Here is a 17,887-nt window from a genome sequence, read left to right as displayed (position 1 = left end):
ACACATAAAAATCTGTTTGCATTGTGTTTGTTTTCCCAACACAATGAATACCTTTTTGTGCTTCTTTTGCCAATTAGCCATTTTAAAAATGTTTTGTTATTCATTCTTATTGGGATGAGAACTAAAGCAGTCATGTAGGGAATGTGGAGCAAACACACATTCCTGCCATTCCCCATGCACAGCCCGGACTAAACTATGGCGGCATGCCTCTGGCATTAACCCATGGTATGCGGCTTCAATGGCAAAAGGAAACATTTTCTTCCCTTAGTAATAAAAGCGGAATGAATAGTGTCTAGGGCTGCACACATTGAATGACAATCAATGAAACATGCATCGGGGAGGCCTTATCTGATCTTTCTCTGTCAAATTGATCGGTGATAACAACATTCATGATCAGTGACAAATCCACAGCACAGCTGATAGAGTGTCAGGTGTAAACCACTGATAAAAGACTTTGCTCATATGGAAACACTGAGTTATTGATATAATGCAAAAACAAAGTTTAGTAATGAAGCAATCCTTATCACATTTGCCACATAGCCTCTTAATAGCATGGGACTATGAACTCACTGCCACGGCTTCCAGAAAGTAGGTGAGGGTGTTAAGACAGAGATTGAGACAGTAATGGTTTAGGTTAAAAGTGTGTATAATAATAATAATCTAATATTTCAAGCCTTTTTGTACTAACATGTTTTGCATTTTCCTGGGAGAAGCAGTGTCATCATTATGTATGATAGAAACATGGTATTTCCCCAAATGATGTGGGGCTATTATTAAAGTAAAATACTAGCTCTAAAAGGCTACAGTATTCTCATTGTCTGATTTCAAATGACTTAAAACCTCTTGGAGACTTGAATTTACATTTACTCATTTGGCTGACACTTTTATCCAAAGCGACTTACATTTGAGGAACAACATACAAGCATCAGTAAAGTAAGAGATCTACGAGCAACAATAGATACTAGTAAGAGCAGGAATAACACTAGAAAGAGCTACTGACACATACGATATCCATGGGGTAGATACCTAGGGGAAGCAATGAGAGTTAACAAATAGTGCAATCAAGACAAGCGAGTTGTAAGATCATAGTGGAAGAAGAGCACAGGAAGTGCATGTTAAAGGTTAGGGGTTACAGATGTTATAAGGTAAAGTGTTATAGCCATAATGTGAATGTATGTATGTATCTATTTCCAAAAATGTTACACTGCTCCTGTCCTATGCCATTGTTTTAATAATTAGCTATGTAAAATGTTGTATGAAAAATGCTAGCTCGTCCTCTTAACTTTGACTTTTGAAAGTAACCCATGATGTTTTGCCATACATACTCATCGTCAAGTGATTATAAAAGTGAACATTTAGTCGCCACCACAAATGTCAGGGCCTGTCTAGGTGTCCAGATACTTTTAGGTTGTACGACTAGAAATTGATCTTTTCAGCACCTCTTTTGTAAAGAAAGCATCTGTTCACCTGTGGTCTCTTTACTGACTGAATTGTTATCCATCATGTGACGTGTTGAACTATTTTGTCGGACCTAAGGCAAATGTGACAATGCCTTTACTCTTTGGTTCAAGGGGTTAATCAGCATTACTGTCTAGCATGTCTTTTTTGAAATTAGGCCTACTGCTTGGTGGCCACCAGAGTTTGCATTTTTTGATCTCTACACACCTCTTAAACAAGTCAATAGACAAACAAACTTATGGCGGAAACACCCTGCCTGCATGCATATAAAGAAAGAAAGGAACGGAGCGATGGGGAACAGTCTTCACAAACTGTTGAATGGCTTTATTATGAAATTTTAAGTAGCTATCTATCAAAGAACAATTAAGTTTCTTTGAGACTCAATGATCATGTATTTGGGTGTAGGCCTGTGTAAGCCTGTGCCTAAGGCACGACTCGTTTTTAGAGGTGGACCGTGGGAAAAAATATCTATGGTAAGTGTTACTATCAATAAGAGTTGTTTAGAGCCCAGTTGTTGTCAAAACACAAAGTGAGTTTGGATTCGTCTGTGTGGGTGTGGCCAATCACAGTATGGCCTCTCAATCAAAGAAAGTTAAATCTATCAAAATGAAACTCCTGAAGGTCTTAACTCTAATTCTAATCCATAATAACGTGAACCTGAATCTATATTTATTTCTGCCATTGTTATGCCGGCATTTTGTTGTGTTTACTGTCACAGCAGCTTGGTAAGTTTACAAGATGTGATGATCATCTGTTCCAGGAAGAGGGCGCAGTAACAAAAACAAGAAGCATAATGAATGTGTGGAAAAGTACTGCTACATTGTCAGTCAAGGTCAAACTAATCAAAAGGATGAATGACGACTCTCATCCAAATCATGTTACTACATGACAAATTGCTGTTGAATTGAGAAGTAGATCGAGAGTGATAGTTATTCCCTGAAGGTCATTAGCCGTTTCATGTAAAACTGGATTTATGACCAGGTGAATGACTAATGTGCCCAACAAAACTCATCAAAGTCATGATTGTACTCAATTATGTAATCTGTCTCTTGTGACTCCCTGGCTTATGTTTATGATTCATGGATGACTTAACCACAGTTCCTTACAAGTACATACACAAAACATGTGAGGGGACAGGAGCCACTTCGGAAAAATGAATTCCTTTCTAAGTAGTCAGGGTGGTGTTCATGTGTGTGAATCTGCATTTCAGAGTTTATGTAACATTCAAGCCTAGCAGGGGGTTTATGGTTCACTGGCTCCGTCCTCTCTTTTGCATATGCCAGTCTTGCCTTGGGGTTTCTGTTGCTGTTCTGGTCCGTCTCTGACCCCCCGATAGTTAATCCAGCCTGGCTTGTGATGAAGTCAGATGGCCTTTGGTTATTTCAGTCATGGCTTTGCTGTTCTTGGCTTGTTTAAACCCTGTTAAGAGTAAATGTATTCCAGCTTTCAAGCATTTTTCAGTAACATGATAAGGCAACCGTTATAAAGGGTTTAGAAGTTCTAACTGATTGTTTCATTAGTGGTTAACCATTGCTTTACAGATCAGTTAAAAGCCATTAATAAGAACAACTTTCCTTTACAAAGGGTGCCTTATTAAAATGTTTTAGAAAATGTTACAGAATAATGTTTCAAAGTCACAATACTTTTACCCACAATATGCAAGAATGTTGCATCAAACACAAATCTTTGCATTATACCAGGATATCTTTGCTCTGAGTGACTTTACATACTTATATTACTTACATAATGTGGGAAGGATATCAAAGCTGTTAAGGTTGTTGCAGTACCCCTATCCTTTATTGCGAAAAGCATCAGATGCTCTGGTCCCCTGGTGTCAGTTCATTTCAACACACACTGTTGAAAGAAGCTTTCATCAAACAGAGCCAACAGAGAAATTCCTGATCCTTTAAAGAAACATTAAGTTGTGAAACCTCAGATCACTGAGATGCCACATTATCAAGACGTGCAGATGCTGAAAACTGACCAGAGACTGAGAAAAACAGAGGGAAAAATACAGGGTCATGACAATGTGCAAGTTTGGATGTACTTTATAGTACTACTAATATTTTAGTATACGAAACCTCACTTACCCATTCTTACACATGCATGTTTTTCAGGTGCATTTGCAATGTAGATAACATTCTCTCTTATATTTCATAAAGCGTTTTGAATAGAACGGTTTATTATTTGCAAAACATAGCAGATAAGGGTCTTTCCGTTGCTGTTTCACCCCTTATCATCTTTCCACCACTCCTTTATGCTGTGGAATTTTACCAGTTACAAGCTCATTTTCAGTTCCTTGTGTGTGTCCTTGTGCATACTGTTCCATTTTTTCCTCTTGTTTCACTTTACAGAACAGAAAGTCAGCACAGCGTCCACCCGCTGGCACTACGCAACAAAACATAAATGATCTGGGAATGATCAGAGGTGGTGGGAGTCGTCCGCTCCAGCAGTGTCTTTGAGGGGGAGAAACTCCGCCCCTTCAAACTCAGGATCCAGTCTCAAGCAATCTTGTCAGCAAACAGATATCACTCTGAAGTGTCCTTGAGCAAGAAATGAATCTCTAATGACCTCAGGGTGCTGCTTTGTGGCTGACACTGATACCTCATTTTAGATGGATGGGTGAATGTTAGATAAATTGTAGCACACATTTGTGTGTGTATACACAGGAAGAAAATCAATGTGTATTTGATAATGAAGCAATCCTTGACATATTTCACTGACATAATTCACTGGAGGAATGTCAGTTCATGCAAGTATGACAAAATGTGGTGCAATATACTGCCATCTAGAGGAAGCTACAGCAAATCTGCCATAAACTGATAAGGTTCCTTGTATTGTACCCTCTGTGTGAGCAGATTAGGAATTACAGGTGAATAAACACAACCAGACTGTCTCAAACCACTCAGGTTGATATTAAAACCATATTTGTTGCCATAATTTGAGAAAGAGTTGTGTGTCGCAGAAATGACTTCCAGCACTCCCTTTTCTTTGTCAGCTGGAGGAAATATCAGCATTTTCATTTAACATTTTCAAGGTCATGCTCCACAATCTTTCCTTCTGCCAAACATACAAACCAACTATGCAGAAAAGATAAAAAAAAGAGTAAACAAAGTATGAGCAGTGGTTACTGTGTATTGTGAGCTAATGACTTTGCGTCTTACTCTAACCAGCCGCGCTCTCTGCCAGTGTCTTGATCTCCTGACCAAATTCATGATGTGGCCTTCGAAAACCTGGCAAAAGGTTGGTAAAGTATTGGGGGAAAAAAATAATAATTCTTTACGTGGTTGGCTGCACTTGAATGACGGTAAGTGGGTGGATAGAATTACTTTAAAGCAGTAAAAGGTTAGTTTGGGCACTAATGATTTGACCTATTTAGGACTATATTACTTGGCTTTAGCTGTGGCATTGTTTGCTGTAGTCACTAAATTACTACAGAGTTTAAAGGGCCTGAAAAACTATTTTCTCAGTCTGCTTCTTAGTATGAGTGATTGATAGGTTCCTACATGTACACAAAATTTTCTGCCAAAGTTAGAACAGTTCACGTAATTTCACTTGAGAGATTTCTTTATATAGTGGATACTGCCTGCAGAGCTGCATTTGAGTGTTACACTCTTAACACAGAACACCTGTTTTTCTTCACCTCAAATCTAATTTTTGCTTATTTAGCTACGACTATTTATGTTGTAGAAAAAAATACTTACAATATCAAACCAAGTTTTTCTTTAAGACTTGTTTGAGTGATTATTTATTAATTTATCTTTTGGGTAATAATTAATTTCTTTAAAAATTACCATCCTCATGATGAGTATTTGGTGAAACATTAAAAACTTTAAATCTTTAAGTTTTGTATTAATACAATACACTAAATTTACACCTTTTTTCTGTAAAAAAAAAAAAAGAAGCAGAAAATCACTTTGTTTTCCCTCCAACTAGATAAGTGCATCTGATTGGTCCAACCTGACCCTTAACCTGGAGGAGTCCCTGACCAGTGCTTTGGGTCATTACCTGGACAACTGGAGGCGTAATGTGACAGATGCTGCAAAAGCTTTGGACAAGACTCTGGCTGAGGAGAACTTCAGGGACGTCATCTGGTATCTGGCTGTGATGATTGGGATATTTGCCTTCATTGTTGTGGCCATCCTGGTGAGCACAGTCAAATCCAAGAGGAGAGAGCACTCTAATGACCCCTACCACCAATACATCAAGGAGGACTGGACTGCTCAGATACCACAGAGTGATGTCATCACTAATTGGTCAGCTAGATAATGCAAGCATAGATGCTTAACTTACAGCAAATCATCAGTAGAAGGAGCAGCATCAGCATAACTAACAGATTTTCACAAAATCTATGGTCCTTTCTCATGCTGATCAAATTTGTAATCAGAATAATAAAGAATAATCACTATTAAATGTGTATTTAACTTGGTTTAGTTTTATAGAGCTCTAGATCTTTAATCCATTAAGATCAATAATGCATTAGGACAGGAGTTTCCAACCTTTTTAGACCTTGCAGAGTAAATTAATGTATTATAATGTGTTCATATTAGGGTTGAGTGATGTCTAAAAAATTGGCATTGGACAATGTCAACAATGAAACTCTGGGAAAATTCATTTGGTTAGTTTTGATGCTCTCCACAATGATTTCATATTCATTGCGCAGCACCAAGCAGTTTTGAGCCTCACCACCTTATAATGGCAGGAAAACAGTGTTAACATGACCTGAGAATCATTACAGATAGAACAGTTCATGTTTCCCTTTTGTGTCTTAATTTACTACCATATACATTTGTAGAAAGTAACATAAATAATAGGCAACATAAGAACCACCTCCCTTATGTATTTTTTAAAGCATTTCATTTGTACATCAAAATCCAAAAGAATAATCTCATTATCTTAAAAGGACTAACGTTAGTTTGCATCCCCAATTTGCTTTAACGTTACTAAACTCAGCTCCTCCGTGGTCAACACAGTCCTCTTTAATTTAACTATCGAGATGTACAGCAGAGGACAGAGCTCATCCTTTGAAGAACAAGGCCTTAAATTTTAGACTTTAAGACCCCGCTGAAACCCTGCAGTACGTCTACCTGACAGGTGCTGTTATCAGAGCAGCTCCTTTAATCTCAGAATGTTTGATTGACCAAGTGACAGTGAATCTCAGGGAGGAAAATATTCTGGCAGTAAAGTATGGTGTCGGTGTGTCAGGTAATAAATGCTTCAACTTCTCCAGACCAACAAAAGTCAAAAGTGAAGCAGGTTAACAAACATCTCCCCTTCAGACTGGAAACTAAGCAGGAAGCTAACACAACGTCTTTTAGTTAAATTTATAGAAAGTAACGAGCAGCTGTATTTTATTCCAGCCTCCCTGTCCAGCTGAGAGAAGAGGTGTTCAGCTCCGTCCTGAACACAGACGGAACATCCATGGGGTACCATATCTGGGTCACACAAAGCGACTTGTCACAAGGTAGCCCGCCCTAAAGCCTCCCTTGCTTTCTGGTCTATTTTCCTCTAAATGGGTTGTGTTGAACAACACTTGAAACTAGCAACTGAGACCATATGCAATTGTCGCCCCCTGCTGGCTGTCAGAGAAAATGCAGGTTTGAGGCTTCACTTTTCAAACCTGGAGGTGCTTGGTGAAGACAAAAAGCTGCGTCCTGGTTTCACAAATCAGACACATTAAATATCAAATTTTCCGTAGTTTTGAAACAGACCAATCAAAGAACAAGACGCAGATTCAGGTTATCCTCACACAGGAGCAGGTGGAGGTGAAGTTACGTACTGAGGTGTTGCTGGAGGTGCTCTCATCCTTGTTGTTGGTGGGCAGAAGCGAGGCGAGGAGGCCGGAGCCTTAAGGCAGGACTTGGGAGGCTTGGTCTGGAAATCATGGTACTCCTCTGCCCGGGCGAACTGGTCGCTGAACCTGCAGGAGGAGGAAATGATATCAGCCGCCGCAGTGATGTCACCCGTCAGTGTAAGTATGAGTGCGTGCGTACCTCGTCACAGCTGGCCTGAACGTGCTGCAGAGCCGAAGGATCGGGGTCTGAGTGAAGACTGGCAGAGACAGACACAATCAGCTATCAGTTATCAATACCTCCTGAAGCGATCAAAAAGCCTGTGTGTAGTGACAGCCGTTCTTTGTGTTCCTCAGGCTCAGTCTCAGGTTGTCCATGAACTCCAGGATCTGTTCCAGGGTGAGCTGAGCCAGTTTACTGCTGGAACTGCGAAGATTGAGGACAGAGACACAACCGCTGTTCAACAGGTACCCAAAGACCGTCCTCACCTGTTCGTCTGTTCTGTCCGTCCTCACTTGTCTCAATCCTCACCTGTCCGGTCTGCTCTCACCCCTGTCTCGGTCTGTCCTCATATGACTGTTGATAAAGTATTGTCTTTACTCGGGGAGGTTTTATTGCACGTACCTACAGTAGGCCTAACGAGCATAGGTGTCGACAACTCTAGTAGTTTGGCGCAAACTTAAAGTCACCGTCTCCACCGCGACCGGCATCTCGCTCTGCTGGCTGCTGTGTGTGTAGGAGCCAACAGAGAGCAGAAGAGGCTGCAGCCTTTAAACTACTGCAGTTAGTGTTTGTACCAAACTCCATTTAACACACTCACACTCTGGCATTATTCATGCGACACTAATTTGCTACGTCCTTATAGGAATGCCCGCAAATTGTTTGGCAGGGATATCTACAGTATATCAAGCTAAAGTTAGCTTGTTTACCGTTAGCCAACTCCTGACACGTTGACTCTTACATTTTAACTGATATATGGAAGATTCCAAATATTACAACAAAATTACTCTTCCACGATGACAATGTTAACGTTACCTCTTGCCAACACTAGTGTCTAGTTTGACATAAACTAGTAACGTTACTTTTTAATGCTTTTCAATTTAATGGCACATTTAAGCTAACAATCAACTCGGTCACATTATCCCTTCGGAATTCTGTTAAAAGATAAAACCAGCCAGCTGGAATTTATGGTGAACATCAATATCAAAACACTGCTTCTGTTAAAATCCAAACAATGGTTTAATAAGTAGGAGAGACTTACCACAGTCCAATGATCTTTGCTGGACAACGTCAACGCTCTTTTGACTTTCACAAAGCGCGTGTTGCCGCTTATATATATGACCGTCCACGTGACCGATGACGTCCGAGCTTCGTACTCACGAAATTTTGGCACCAAATGATGCTGAAATATGATGGGGGCGTGGCGTGAGCGAGGGCGCGACTGGAGGACCTTGACGTCACCATTGGATCTAGGCAGAATTCAGCGGACAAAACGTAGCAAAAAATGGAAACTGTGGTGCCTTGAACACACAGATGTGGCTGTAATATGTATTTTGTAAAGGTATATTTTTCCACTGTGGTAATGAAAGTTGTTCAGTTTTTATTTTAATTATTTTTTCATTTTGGCAGATGTAATTTGTGGTCTGGTAAACTGTATTGCATTATAAACAGCTGAGTCTCTTTTATTTAGGTTGGCCTCGCTGATATAAATGGGATAGACAAAATATCAAACAACGGTCTATGTGATCCAAAAGGATCATACAGTTGCAATAAAAACTGAACTTTATCATTTTTATGAAGGGAGGATTTATTGCATAAACATTGGATTAGACTGCATTAAATTTAGCTAGCTGTACCAAATAAACTGGTAACTAAGTCTTAAGACCATTATGAATGAAATTTAAGGCCTATATCACGACTTAAAAAAAAAGAAACATGCAAAGGAAATGCAGTCACTTGCAGTTACTTGTAGAGTAAATCTACGTATTCAAATTAGGGTAGAATAAATGTCTACAAAATTGGCATTGGACGATGTCAACAATGAAACACCGGTATGGACGATGACATTGATAAGCTACGTAATTAAACTGGCATGTGGTGTACCTGCTGATGTGAAAAATGGATCACCGGTGGAAAAAAAAGAGTTCTGTGTCTTTTCGGTGACTTTATAAAACATGACCTACTGCTGATGGATAAACTCAGGGGAGCGATGATTTCAGCAAACACCTACAAACACATAAATGTATGCAGATTAATGGTTTCCAACTTGGGCCTTGACAGAAAAACATAATGCATAAATGACTTGTATTAAGCAGGATGGCTGAAAGTAAGGCAAAAAGAATATAGTTTTTACCTAAGAAATGGACATGGACCTCTGCATTGACAAGAATAGAAAATGCAGGCTCATCCTGCTAATTTCTTTAACCTAACTTAGGTTTTGCTGCATCAAAATGAAAGATTATGTGACTAAGAATTGAGTTAGCCAATCAAATATATTTTAAAGTAGACTAATTGTATAATAATTTCTGCTTCTATCTGAAGCAACATTCCCACACCAACACAGACCCTTGTGTTTTTTCTCAACAGTGTCATTTTTGGTGTGAACAGGGTTGAGACAGAATTTCAGTCAGGTACTAAATAGTTTAAGAACCATAATGGAGTCATTCAACTATCTCATCATACGTTTATAACAGCCTTTAACAAAGCCTACAGTGAAAATTGTTTACACTTAATGCTGTAATAGATCTAGTTCCAGTTTTCTCAGCTTTTGATCACTGCCAATCATTTCTGAAAGAAACCTATGAGAATTTTAAATTGCTAAATATACATATTCATAATAAAATCTCACAGTCACAGCTGGACTAATGCACTTTTCTAAAACAGTGCAATACACCCCCCCCCCCCCCCCGTCTCAAGTCAGGACTAAAATAGCTTTCATGTTAAAATGTCATCCACTGTGAAATGTTGGTGGCTCCAGTTCTAGCAATGTAGTATTTTTTTTTATATCCTCAGTATGTCTGATTAGCAAGCCAGCAGCTGATGCAGAAATATGCAAATTGATAACATAACTTGAATAGCTGTAGTGCCACTCAATACTCCTTAATCCTGAGAGAGCAAATATCACAAACAATATAAAGATTTCCCATTAGCCCAGTCAACAAGAACATCATCAAATGTTGATTTTCTTAAAAAATACAATATCTTATAATTTATTTAATAATTTATTTGACTCACCAATATCAGAGCTACTTTCGCAAGTCAGGTGATTATGGGCAAGATGAAATTCCTGCAGCAGCACTCTCTAGAGTCCTTAATAGGCACAAAATATATGAACACCAACTTTTGATTAGTTTACAAAATAAAGGCCATGTAAACACTTCTCACAAACATGTGATATGGGCAGAGATTATTGTTGTGATAAATGCATTTAGTCTTTAAAAAGGTCTTAAAAAGTCTTAAATTTGACCAGGTGAAACCTGCAGAAACCTTGATATTGTTCAATTACCTCGTCTACCTGACTTAAAAATTTGTGTGGGACTTCTTATTTTAAACAATCTTTATTAGCTATCTTTTTTTGCTTATGATTCCATAAAACTACACATTTAAAGCTCCCTTTTATATTATTTAAGTAAAAGTGCTGCTGATGGAATAAAATTATGTGTAGCTGCTTTTTCCACAAAACACAGTAAAGTAAGTAGTTAAAAGAAATTTTATTTAGCTGAAGAGATTGAAGTTATTATCACTTAACACCAAAAAATCTCATTAAGAATCTGGACATGGAGAATGTACAACATTATTGCAAAAAAGAATGAAAACAAATTGATCAAGATATGCCTTATTTTGTGTCTGTTAAATGTAGAAATGACGGAAGATGTTGTGAGAAGATGATACTAATAAAGACAACTTGTATTATAATAATGGAGTTGTATTTGTATTTTTCAGGACCGCTATCTGAAAAGTGGGCATTTTTTAAAGTTTAAGTTTACTAGTAGTAATTTTGTTGAGTGAGTTTCCATTAGTTATTTGAGTCTAGCACAATTTATTTATTTGAGAAGATTTCCCTCAGAGTATAAATTGTGCACAATTACATTTATTGAGTAAAGAATAAGTGGAATTTAATTTTAATAAGCATCAGTGAATCAATGTAATTTAGTATGAAGAAATTAAAAGTTTTTAAAATTGTATTATATTTAAGTTAAGGTTTACTAAAAAATATTATTACCACTATTTAAAATGTTTGAGGTAATCACTTTCCACAAATATTTTGAGTATTCTAAACTTATTCGGCTTTGACACCACCTGTTATCTTCCAAATGTGTTCATATAAACACTTTTTGAAGAGGATGTTAATACACTGTTAATGATTATATAAAAGTGATTGTTGTTGCAATTGTTTATTGATGCAAAACATCATGACCCTGAAATAATAAAATTTATGGCTAAATACCATTTAGCTCCTTCAGTATCTGTGTCCTGGTATCATTCATACCAGCTCACTGTCACACTGTCATGACTTACAGGCACACTTGAATAGAACAGAGCCACTGTTAATGTTATTAGTAACTCCTGTGTATTACCTCCTATCACAAGTATAAATGTCTGTGGTAGGCCCTTAGCTTAACTCAACATAAAGACTGGAAGTAAAGGGGAAACAGCTAGCCAACTCTCCCAAAGTTCAAAAATTCACCTACCAAAAACCAAAAAAAGAACCTAAAGATTCTAAATTCCTTAACACGTGTGCATTAACTGTTTCTTAGCGAACAGAAACTGGGCACAGTGACTTCCTGGAACTTTGACAAGTTAGTTTTCTTCAATCTTGACATGTCACAGTAGGAAAAGCACAGGTGCAAACTTGTTCTGTCACACTGTCAAGGCTCACAGGAACATTTGAGAGCCATCTTTATAATCTTATAAGCAACACCTGTGATTTTCCTGCTAAGACAAGTCAACATATCTGCTGTGAAAAAGGTATATTGACAATAAGTAATCAGCCTCATACCAATGATAATCCTATTTCTGTGTTCATATTCTTGCAAAATTATATTGAGTTGAGTTGTTTTCCAAAAAAGCTGAGCTACTCCATATTTTTTTGCCAGGTTGGGAATCAATGCATAAGGATTTTGAACCTTTAAGAGTGTTGATACTACAACTCAAGATTCAGCAGGTCATACATGATTTCTACCTGCAGAGGGCAGAAGAGGCATGTTCAAATACAGTTAGAGAACTATTGTACTTGAGAGTGGAAATGCTTTGTTATAGTGAAATAATGGTCTATATGAAGAGGAAGAGGAAGATCTTTGAGTCAGTGTGTAGGTTTGTGAAGAACAAAATGGGGGAAATTGCAGAGAAATCAAGAAGGCACATTCCCTTTGCACACCTGTTGGCAGATTGTCTCATGAGCTGTCGCTTAAAATATGCCACCACTTTCTACTCCAGCACCAAACCACAAATCCACTTACTTAAACTTAACAACAACTAAAAATTAAACCCCCAAATTTCTGGGGCTCAACTCCCTTCTCCCACAACACTGACTCTATCAAAGAGACATCACAGGAAGCAAGAACTGTACTCACTATTAACCCCCACTCCCCCCTGCTATCGCTCTTTCTCACTTGTAGTTTTATTTTTAGCATTCAAACAACTGGTCTCCTAAAAATGGGCCTGTCCTGCATGGTAAGGGGAGCAGAGAGAGGAGAGGAGCACTGCTATGTATGGTATCCACCCCCCAGTACCTCACGGGCCCAACAGTACTCCTCTTTCGCCTTTGTGTCTGCAGAAAGAAGGCGTGAAGGAGTGACTGCAGTGGGAGAAGGAGTTGCAAGGTCCTGAAGATGCTTGTAGAAGTTGGATTTTTCTGCACAGCCTGGGATGCTTGAGAACTGCCACTGACGGACCAACATATACATCTAAAACTTTCTGCAGAATTTCCTACATTTCCTTACCCTTTCACAAGGCATAGGTGACCCACTCTGACTTTCTGGGGTGTGTGGTAGCTCCAGACCATGCTCTCACTGTGGTTGTTCCTGCTCTCTTGCCTGAGCCTGGTGCCTCTGGCCCCAGCCGAGAAGGGCCTGGAGTTCCCACAGTATGACGGGAAAGACCGCGTCCTAGATATCAATGACAAGAACTACAAAAAAGCCTTGAACAAGCACAGCATGCTGTGCTTGTTCTACCATGGACCCATAACAGACAGCAAGGAGCTGCAAAAACAACACCAGATGACTGAATTGGTGCTTGAGGTAAAGTATGAAGCAGAGAAAAACAAAGCAGGACGCAGGCAGAGAAGAGGTGCAGTGTCAAAATAAAGGAACGGGACAGAGGGAAAAGAGGAGGGATGAAATGAAGAATGTCAAGGAAAATAAAGGTCTCACTGAGATATAGGAAAGAAAGACAAAGGAAAGGACAAGGTTTGGTTTGGTGGCTGTAGTATAAGAAAGAGACGACACTAACAGTCAAATTAATCAGACTCATATAAAAGATTTAGAAGGTTACAACTCGACATTAGTGCTCCAGTAATCAGAGCGCCAACTGGCGAGTTATAAAACTTCAGATATTTCTATTTTAATGTTCGTATGGGTGAGTTTCTTCAAGGTCAATGTGTATCTGTATGCACTCTGAGTGCACAATAGTCCAGTGAGATGCAGTGCTGTCACTTAAGGTTATCTCTATCATCTTAATTCAATGTGTGCTACTATCCCCTAGAAATGTATCAGGCTGATTCTCCCTGTGGCTCTCTTCTGCATAGCAGAAATAGGCCAAGAGCTCATGTGTATTAATGTTTTTAAGCAATACATGTGAAGGGCACAGCTGCCATTTCCTGTATTGTAGTTGACTTTGGTGATCAAAGCAAAAGTAGGCTAAGACAGCTTGAAGGTATTTTTTATTCAGGCTTAGCGGACAGATACATGTCTAACTGCTAGATTAAATCCATCTGTTTGAATCCCACACAGTAGGAAACAGTGTGCACAGTGCCCTGTCTCATGTTACACATGGCTGAGGGTGAGTTGCTCTGAATCTGAATCTGTTGAAGGTAATTTGAGCCCAGACATGCAGTCCTGATATTAGCTTCACTTACTACACAGCACAGGTGGGCAATGTTACAATGTAGTCAGGCACCTAGTGTACAGTGACCATGTGCAAAGATGAACTTGTTAAAGCTGATGACAGTCTACTGTAGGCCAGTGACTGCCGATGAGCAGAGTGAACAGATATAGTATTTAACATATAAATTTGTCACAAATGTCTACAACTTGCAGATGGGTTAGCAGGCTTTCAACCTGCTTAAAATCCGTTCACTTCCTCACTTTGTCAACTGTTGGGGAAAAAAAGTTAAAGGTGCCCTGTGGATTTTTCTTGTAACAGGATACATTTAATTTTATTTGTCCAAAGCTTGAAGACAGCACATAGATCATAATGTAAACAAGCTTGTTCCATTTGTGTAAGGGTCATTTCTGACAGGGCAGAGTCTAACTTAGCTCACCTACTGTACCTCACAGAACAACTGCCAGAACAATACAAATTCTCTTGCTTTGGTTATATTTAGAACAAGGCAGTCTGGGTGATATTGTAAGTGTGTCTCCAGGGTTCCTGGACCGCTTGAGCACCTCTGTCACATTGCCAACTTTGGTAGTCATTTTTCTTTCTTAAGACCTCCTCTCGAACACCTATTCTTTTTTTTTTTTTCAAAAAAGCAGCCTCAATAAAGATTTTACAGATTTTTTGCCATTGATTTTTTGATTATTGTTTCCAGTGCTCACACTGCAACGGGATATGAAAATGTCTTGTTTATTTACATCTCATGTGTTCATTCCTATTCTTACTATTAAGCCCTTCGTGATATTTTTTCTTTTGGCTGCAGCTTGCTGCTCAGGTTTTGGAGGAGAAAGACGTTGGGTTTGGAATGGTCGACTCCCACAAAGATGCAAAGGTGGCAAAGAAACTGGGTGAGTATATGAACACAGCATAACCCTTATTCAGCCCCTTTTATCTGATTATCTTTAATCATCTTTCCAGTCCTGAAAGATGATTGCCCTTAATCACAGATTTAGTCAAGGGTCACAAATGTCTATATGTGTAGGCTATGTATTGATATATGATTTCCCTCAATAACAGACCTGGAGGAGGAAGGCAGCGTCTATGTTTTTAAAGCTGATCGAGTGATCGAGTTTGATGGCTTGCTCTCTGCTAACACTCTGGTCGAGTTCTTGTTGGATGTGAGTAGAGTAATTTAAGGGCAGATTCCCAGCTGCTAGCACTAGTCAGCACCAGTCTTGCCAAAGTCACAGACTTCCCCCACTTCTCTCGCCTCCTTCTGTCTGTCTCTAGCTCTTGGAGGAGCCCGTGGAGGTGATAGGAAATGCCCTGGAGCTGAAAGCCTTTGATAGGATGGAGGAAGACATCCGCCTCATTGGTTACTTCAAGAGCGAGGAATCTGATCGTGAGTGTGTGAGGCGGTTGGCATGAATGATATGACTGTAAAATGTATGTTTTTTGCAGTCTGAACACAGCGTAGTAGCTTCTTAGCTGGGCCTGTGATGGGCTTTCTGTGGCTCATGCCATTCATTATGACATGAGTGCATTTTAACCCCCTCATCTCCATGGATTTACAGATCCATTTTTACCACTGCTGCACACACAGCTGCCACTGCCTGCTCCTATCTCACACGCTCTGGAAGAGCTGTGTTTAGAGTAGTTTACTTGAGCTGCAGCTACATCCCATCTGACCAACTGTGGGACCATTAAGTGGAGGTCAAAGTTCAGTTATTTCCACTCCCTGATGCGTAAATGTCATGTATACAGCGGCCAGAGAAAGCACAAACAGATGTGTGATCAGAAAAACAAGAGTACAACCAAACCCTGTTGCTTACAACACAATATAATCTCCTTTTCTCTCCCTTTTCTCTTTTGTCCTCAGACTATGAAGCATTTAAAGAAGCTGCAGAGCAGTTCCAGCCCTACATTAAGTTCTTTGCCACATTTGAAAAATCTGTAAGTAGCAAACAAACAAAGAAACAAGTAGACACATACTTTTTCTTGAGTGATCTGTCTTTTTTGCTCCAGGTGGCCAAGGAGCTGACTCTGAAGTTGAACGAGGTGGATTTCTATGAACCCTTCATGGAGGAGCCAGTCACCATCCCAGGCAAGCCGCACTCTGAAGAGGATCTAGTGGAATTCATAACTGAACACAGACGGTAAACAAATGTTGAACTAAATTCCAAGTTTAAAAAAAAAACACTTTTGAGGTAACATCTAGTGTGTTTTCTGTGCCATCAGACCAACTTTGCGAAAGCTGCGTGCAGAAGATATGTTTGAGACCTGGGTGAGTGATGATTGTCTGACTGCAGGCAACGACTTTACATTTAGTTTTCCCTGACACAAGTATCACTTACAGTAACCCACATTTGTCTCATTCTTCTTCTCAGGAGGATGACATTGAGGGCACCCACATTGTTGCTTTTGCAGAGGAGGAGGACCCTGGTAACAACATGTGTTATGACACTATTTTTTATTGGAGGAATTAGAACATATTTGCTCTAGATGCTGGAGTTTTACAGCAAATGGCTCGGTAACTCCTGTCTCCTGACATTCAAACTATCAATCAAATACAAACAAACAATACAAATAAACAGTCAGACAATTGACAATTGGAGTCTAATGCCACACGTAATATTCAAGTAACTTTTATTTATTCAGAAATCACTAATTTGTCTCAAGCTAAATTGACACACATGAAATAAAATGTAAAACTTAAATAATGAAACCAATTGACCGGACAAAAAACAATAGAAAGTGAAACAGACAAAAAGAAATGAAAACATTTTAAAACAATATCTCTTGTACTCTAAATATGAAGCTAGATCAAGCAGGGAATTAGCTTAGTTTAGCCTGGAAATGGGGAAAGACTTCAGGAAATCACTGTGCGGGGACACAGAAAACACAATGTGTTGGGTTTACATTTCATTTTTGTTTGTTTTTATGGACAAAACAAACAAGATATAATGTGTTAATTAGGGAGCTTTAGAGGTGCTGTTAGGCAGATTTTGTTAGCCTCCAACAGTTTCCAGTCTTCATGCTGAGCTAAGCTAACTGATTGTGGCCAAACATAAGAGTGGCGTTAATCTTCTCATCTAACTCTCTGTATGAAAGAAACAAGCATATTTCCCAAAATGTCGAACTATTTCTTTAAATTGGTTGTGATAAGTTTATGTAATCAAGTGATGTGTGAAAATTGCTTCCAGATGGCTACGAGTTCTTGGAGATCCTGAAGGAGGTGGCCAGAGACAACACCCATCTACCTGACCTCAGCATCATCTGGATTGACCCTGATGACTTTCCCCTGGTGAGCCTTGACAGCTCTAGGCTTAGACAGACACAGAGGCAGGCAGACAAGAAAGTAGTGAAACATAGTAATAAAAAGAAAGATGTGGATATATATTGGGCTTATAAACTGCGGGTCTAATGTGACTTTATTTTTTCCGCCGACTCCCTTTAGCTGATCCCCTACTGGGAGAAGACCTTCAAGGTGGACCTGTTCAGACCACAGATTGGAGTTGTCAATGTTACAGATGTAAGTCCACGACAACCTGTCTGAAGTGACGTGAATGCTGTGTTGAGTGTCTCCTCATGTTAGCTGACCT

General features: G+C 39.2%; 2 protein-coding genes and 1 long non-coding RNA gene across 7 annotated transcripts in view; 2 read left to right on the top strand and 1 right to left on the bottom strand.

Moving 5' to 3' along the window:
* Positions 1-5,871, top strand: part of LOC119904188 (potassium voltage-gated channel subfamily E member 2-like) — a 22,033-nt gene extending 16,162 nt beyond the window's left edge. Inside the window, exons 2-4 of one of the 4 annotated variants that reach the window (XM_038720664.1) lie at positions 3,813-4,330; positions 4,632-4,701; positions 5,395-5,871. In XM_038720664.1, the coding sequence (XP_038576592.1) occupies positions 4,672-4,701; positions 5,395-5,727 (363 nt within the window). In that variant the 5' untranslated portion in view covers positions 3,813-4,330; positions 4,632-4,671 and the 3' untranslated portion in view covers positions 5,728-5,871. Of the gene's footprint in view, positions 1-3,812; positions 4,702-5,394 lie in introns of all 4 variants that reach the window. The other 3 variants (XM_038720665.1, XM_038720662.1, XM_038720663.1) reach the window with 3 other exon arrangements.
* Positions 2,150-7,529, bottom strand: LOC119904189. The gene is made up of 4 exons (XR_005444661.1): positions 7,452-7,529; positions 7,238-7,378; positions 3,202-3,312; positions 2,150-2,877 (listed from the first exon to the last, which is right to left on the bottom strand). It is a non-coding gene; the product is annotated as an uncharacterized LOC119904189 (long non-coding RNA).
* The window catches only part of casq2 (calsequestrin 2), a 12,255-nt gene continuing 387 nt past the window's right edge, over positions 6,020-17,887 (top strand). The window contains exons 1-12 of one of the 2 annotated variants that reach the window (XM_038720661.1): positions 6,020-6,922; positions 7,283-7,429; positions 7,607-7,717; positions 15,109-15,193; positions 15,363-15,463; positions 15,576-15,687; positions 16,165-16,238; positions 16,311-16,441; positions 16,524-16,569; positions 16,673-16,727; positions 17,489-17,589; positions 17,743-17,817. In XM_038720661.1, the coding sequence (XP_038576589.1) occupies positions 7,394-7,429; positions 7,607-7,717; positions 15,109-15,193; positions 15,363-15,463; positions 15,576-15,687; positions 16,165-16,238; positions 16,311-16,441; positions 16,524-16,569; positions 16,673-16,727; positions 17,489-17,589; positions 17,743-17,817 (927 nt within the window). In that variant the 5' untranslated portion in view covers positions 6,020-6,922; positions 7,283-7,393. Of the gene's footprint in view, positions 6,923-7,282; positions 7,430-7,593; positions 7,718-13,026; positions 13,490-15,108; positions 15,194-15,362; positions 15,464-15,575; positions 15,688-16,164; positions 16,239-16,310; positions 16,442-16,523; positions 16,570-16,672; positions 16,728-17,488; positions 17,590-17,742; positions 17,818-17,887 lie in introns of those variants that run through there. The other variant, XM_038720659.1, reaches the window with a different exon arrangement.

This window comes from Micropterus salmoides, unplaced genomic scaffold, assembly GCF_014851395.1.
Source record: "Micropterus salmoides isolate LMB-PRFRI ecotype aquatic unplaced genomic scaffold, ASM1485139v1 Ms_hic_scaffold_15, whole genome shotgun sequence".
NCBI lineage: Eukaryota > Metazoa > Chordata > Actinopteri > Centrarchiformes > Centrarchidae > Micropterus > Micropterus salmoides.
The sequence above is the reverse complement of the archived record's forward strand: the minus strand, read 5'-3'. Positions and strand labels throughout refer to the sequence as shown.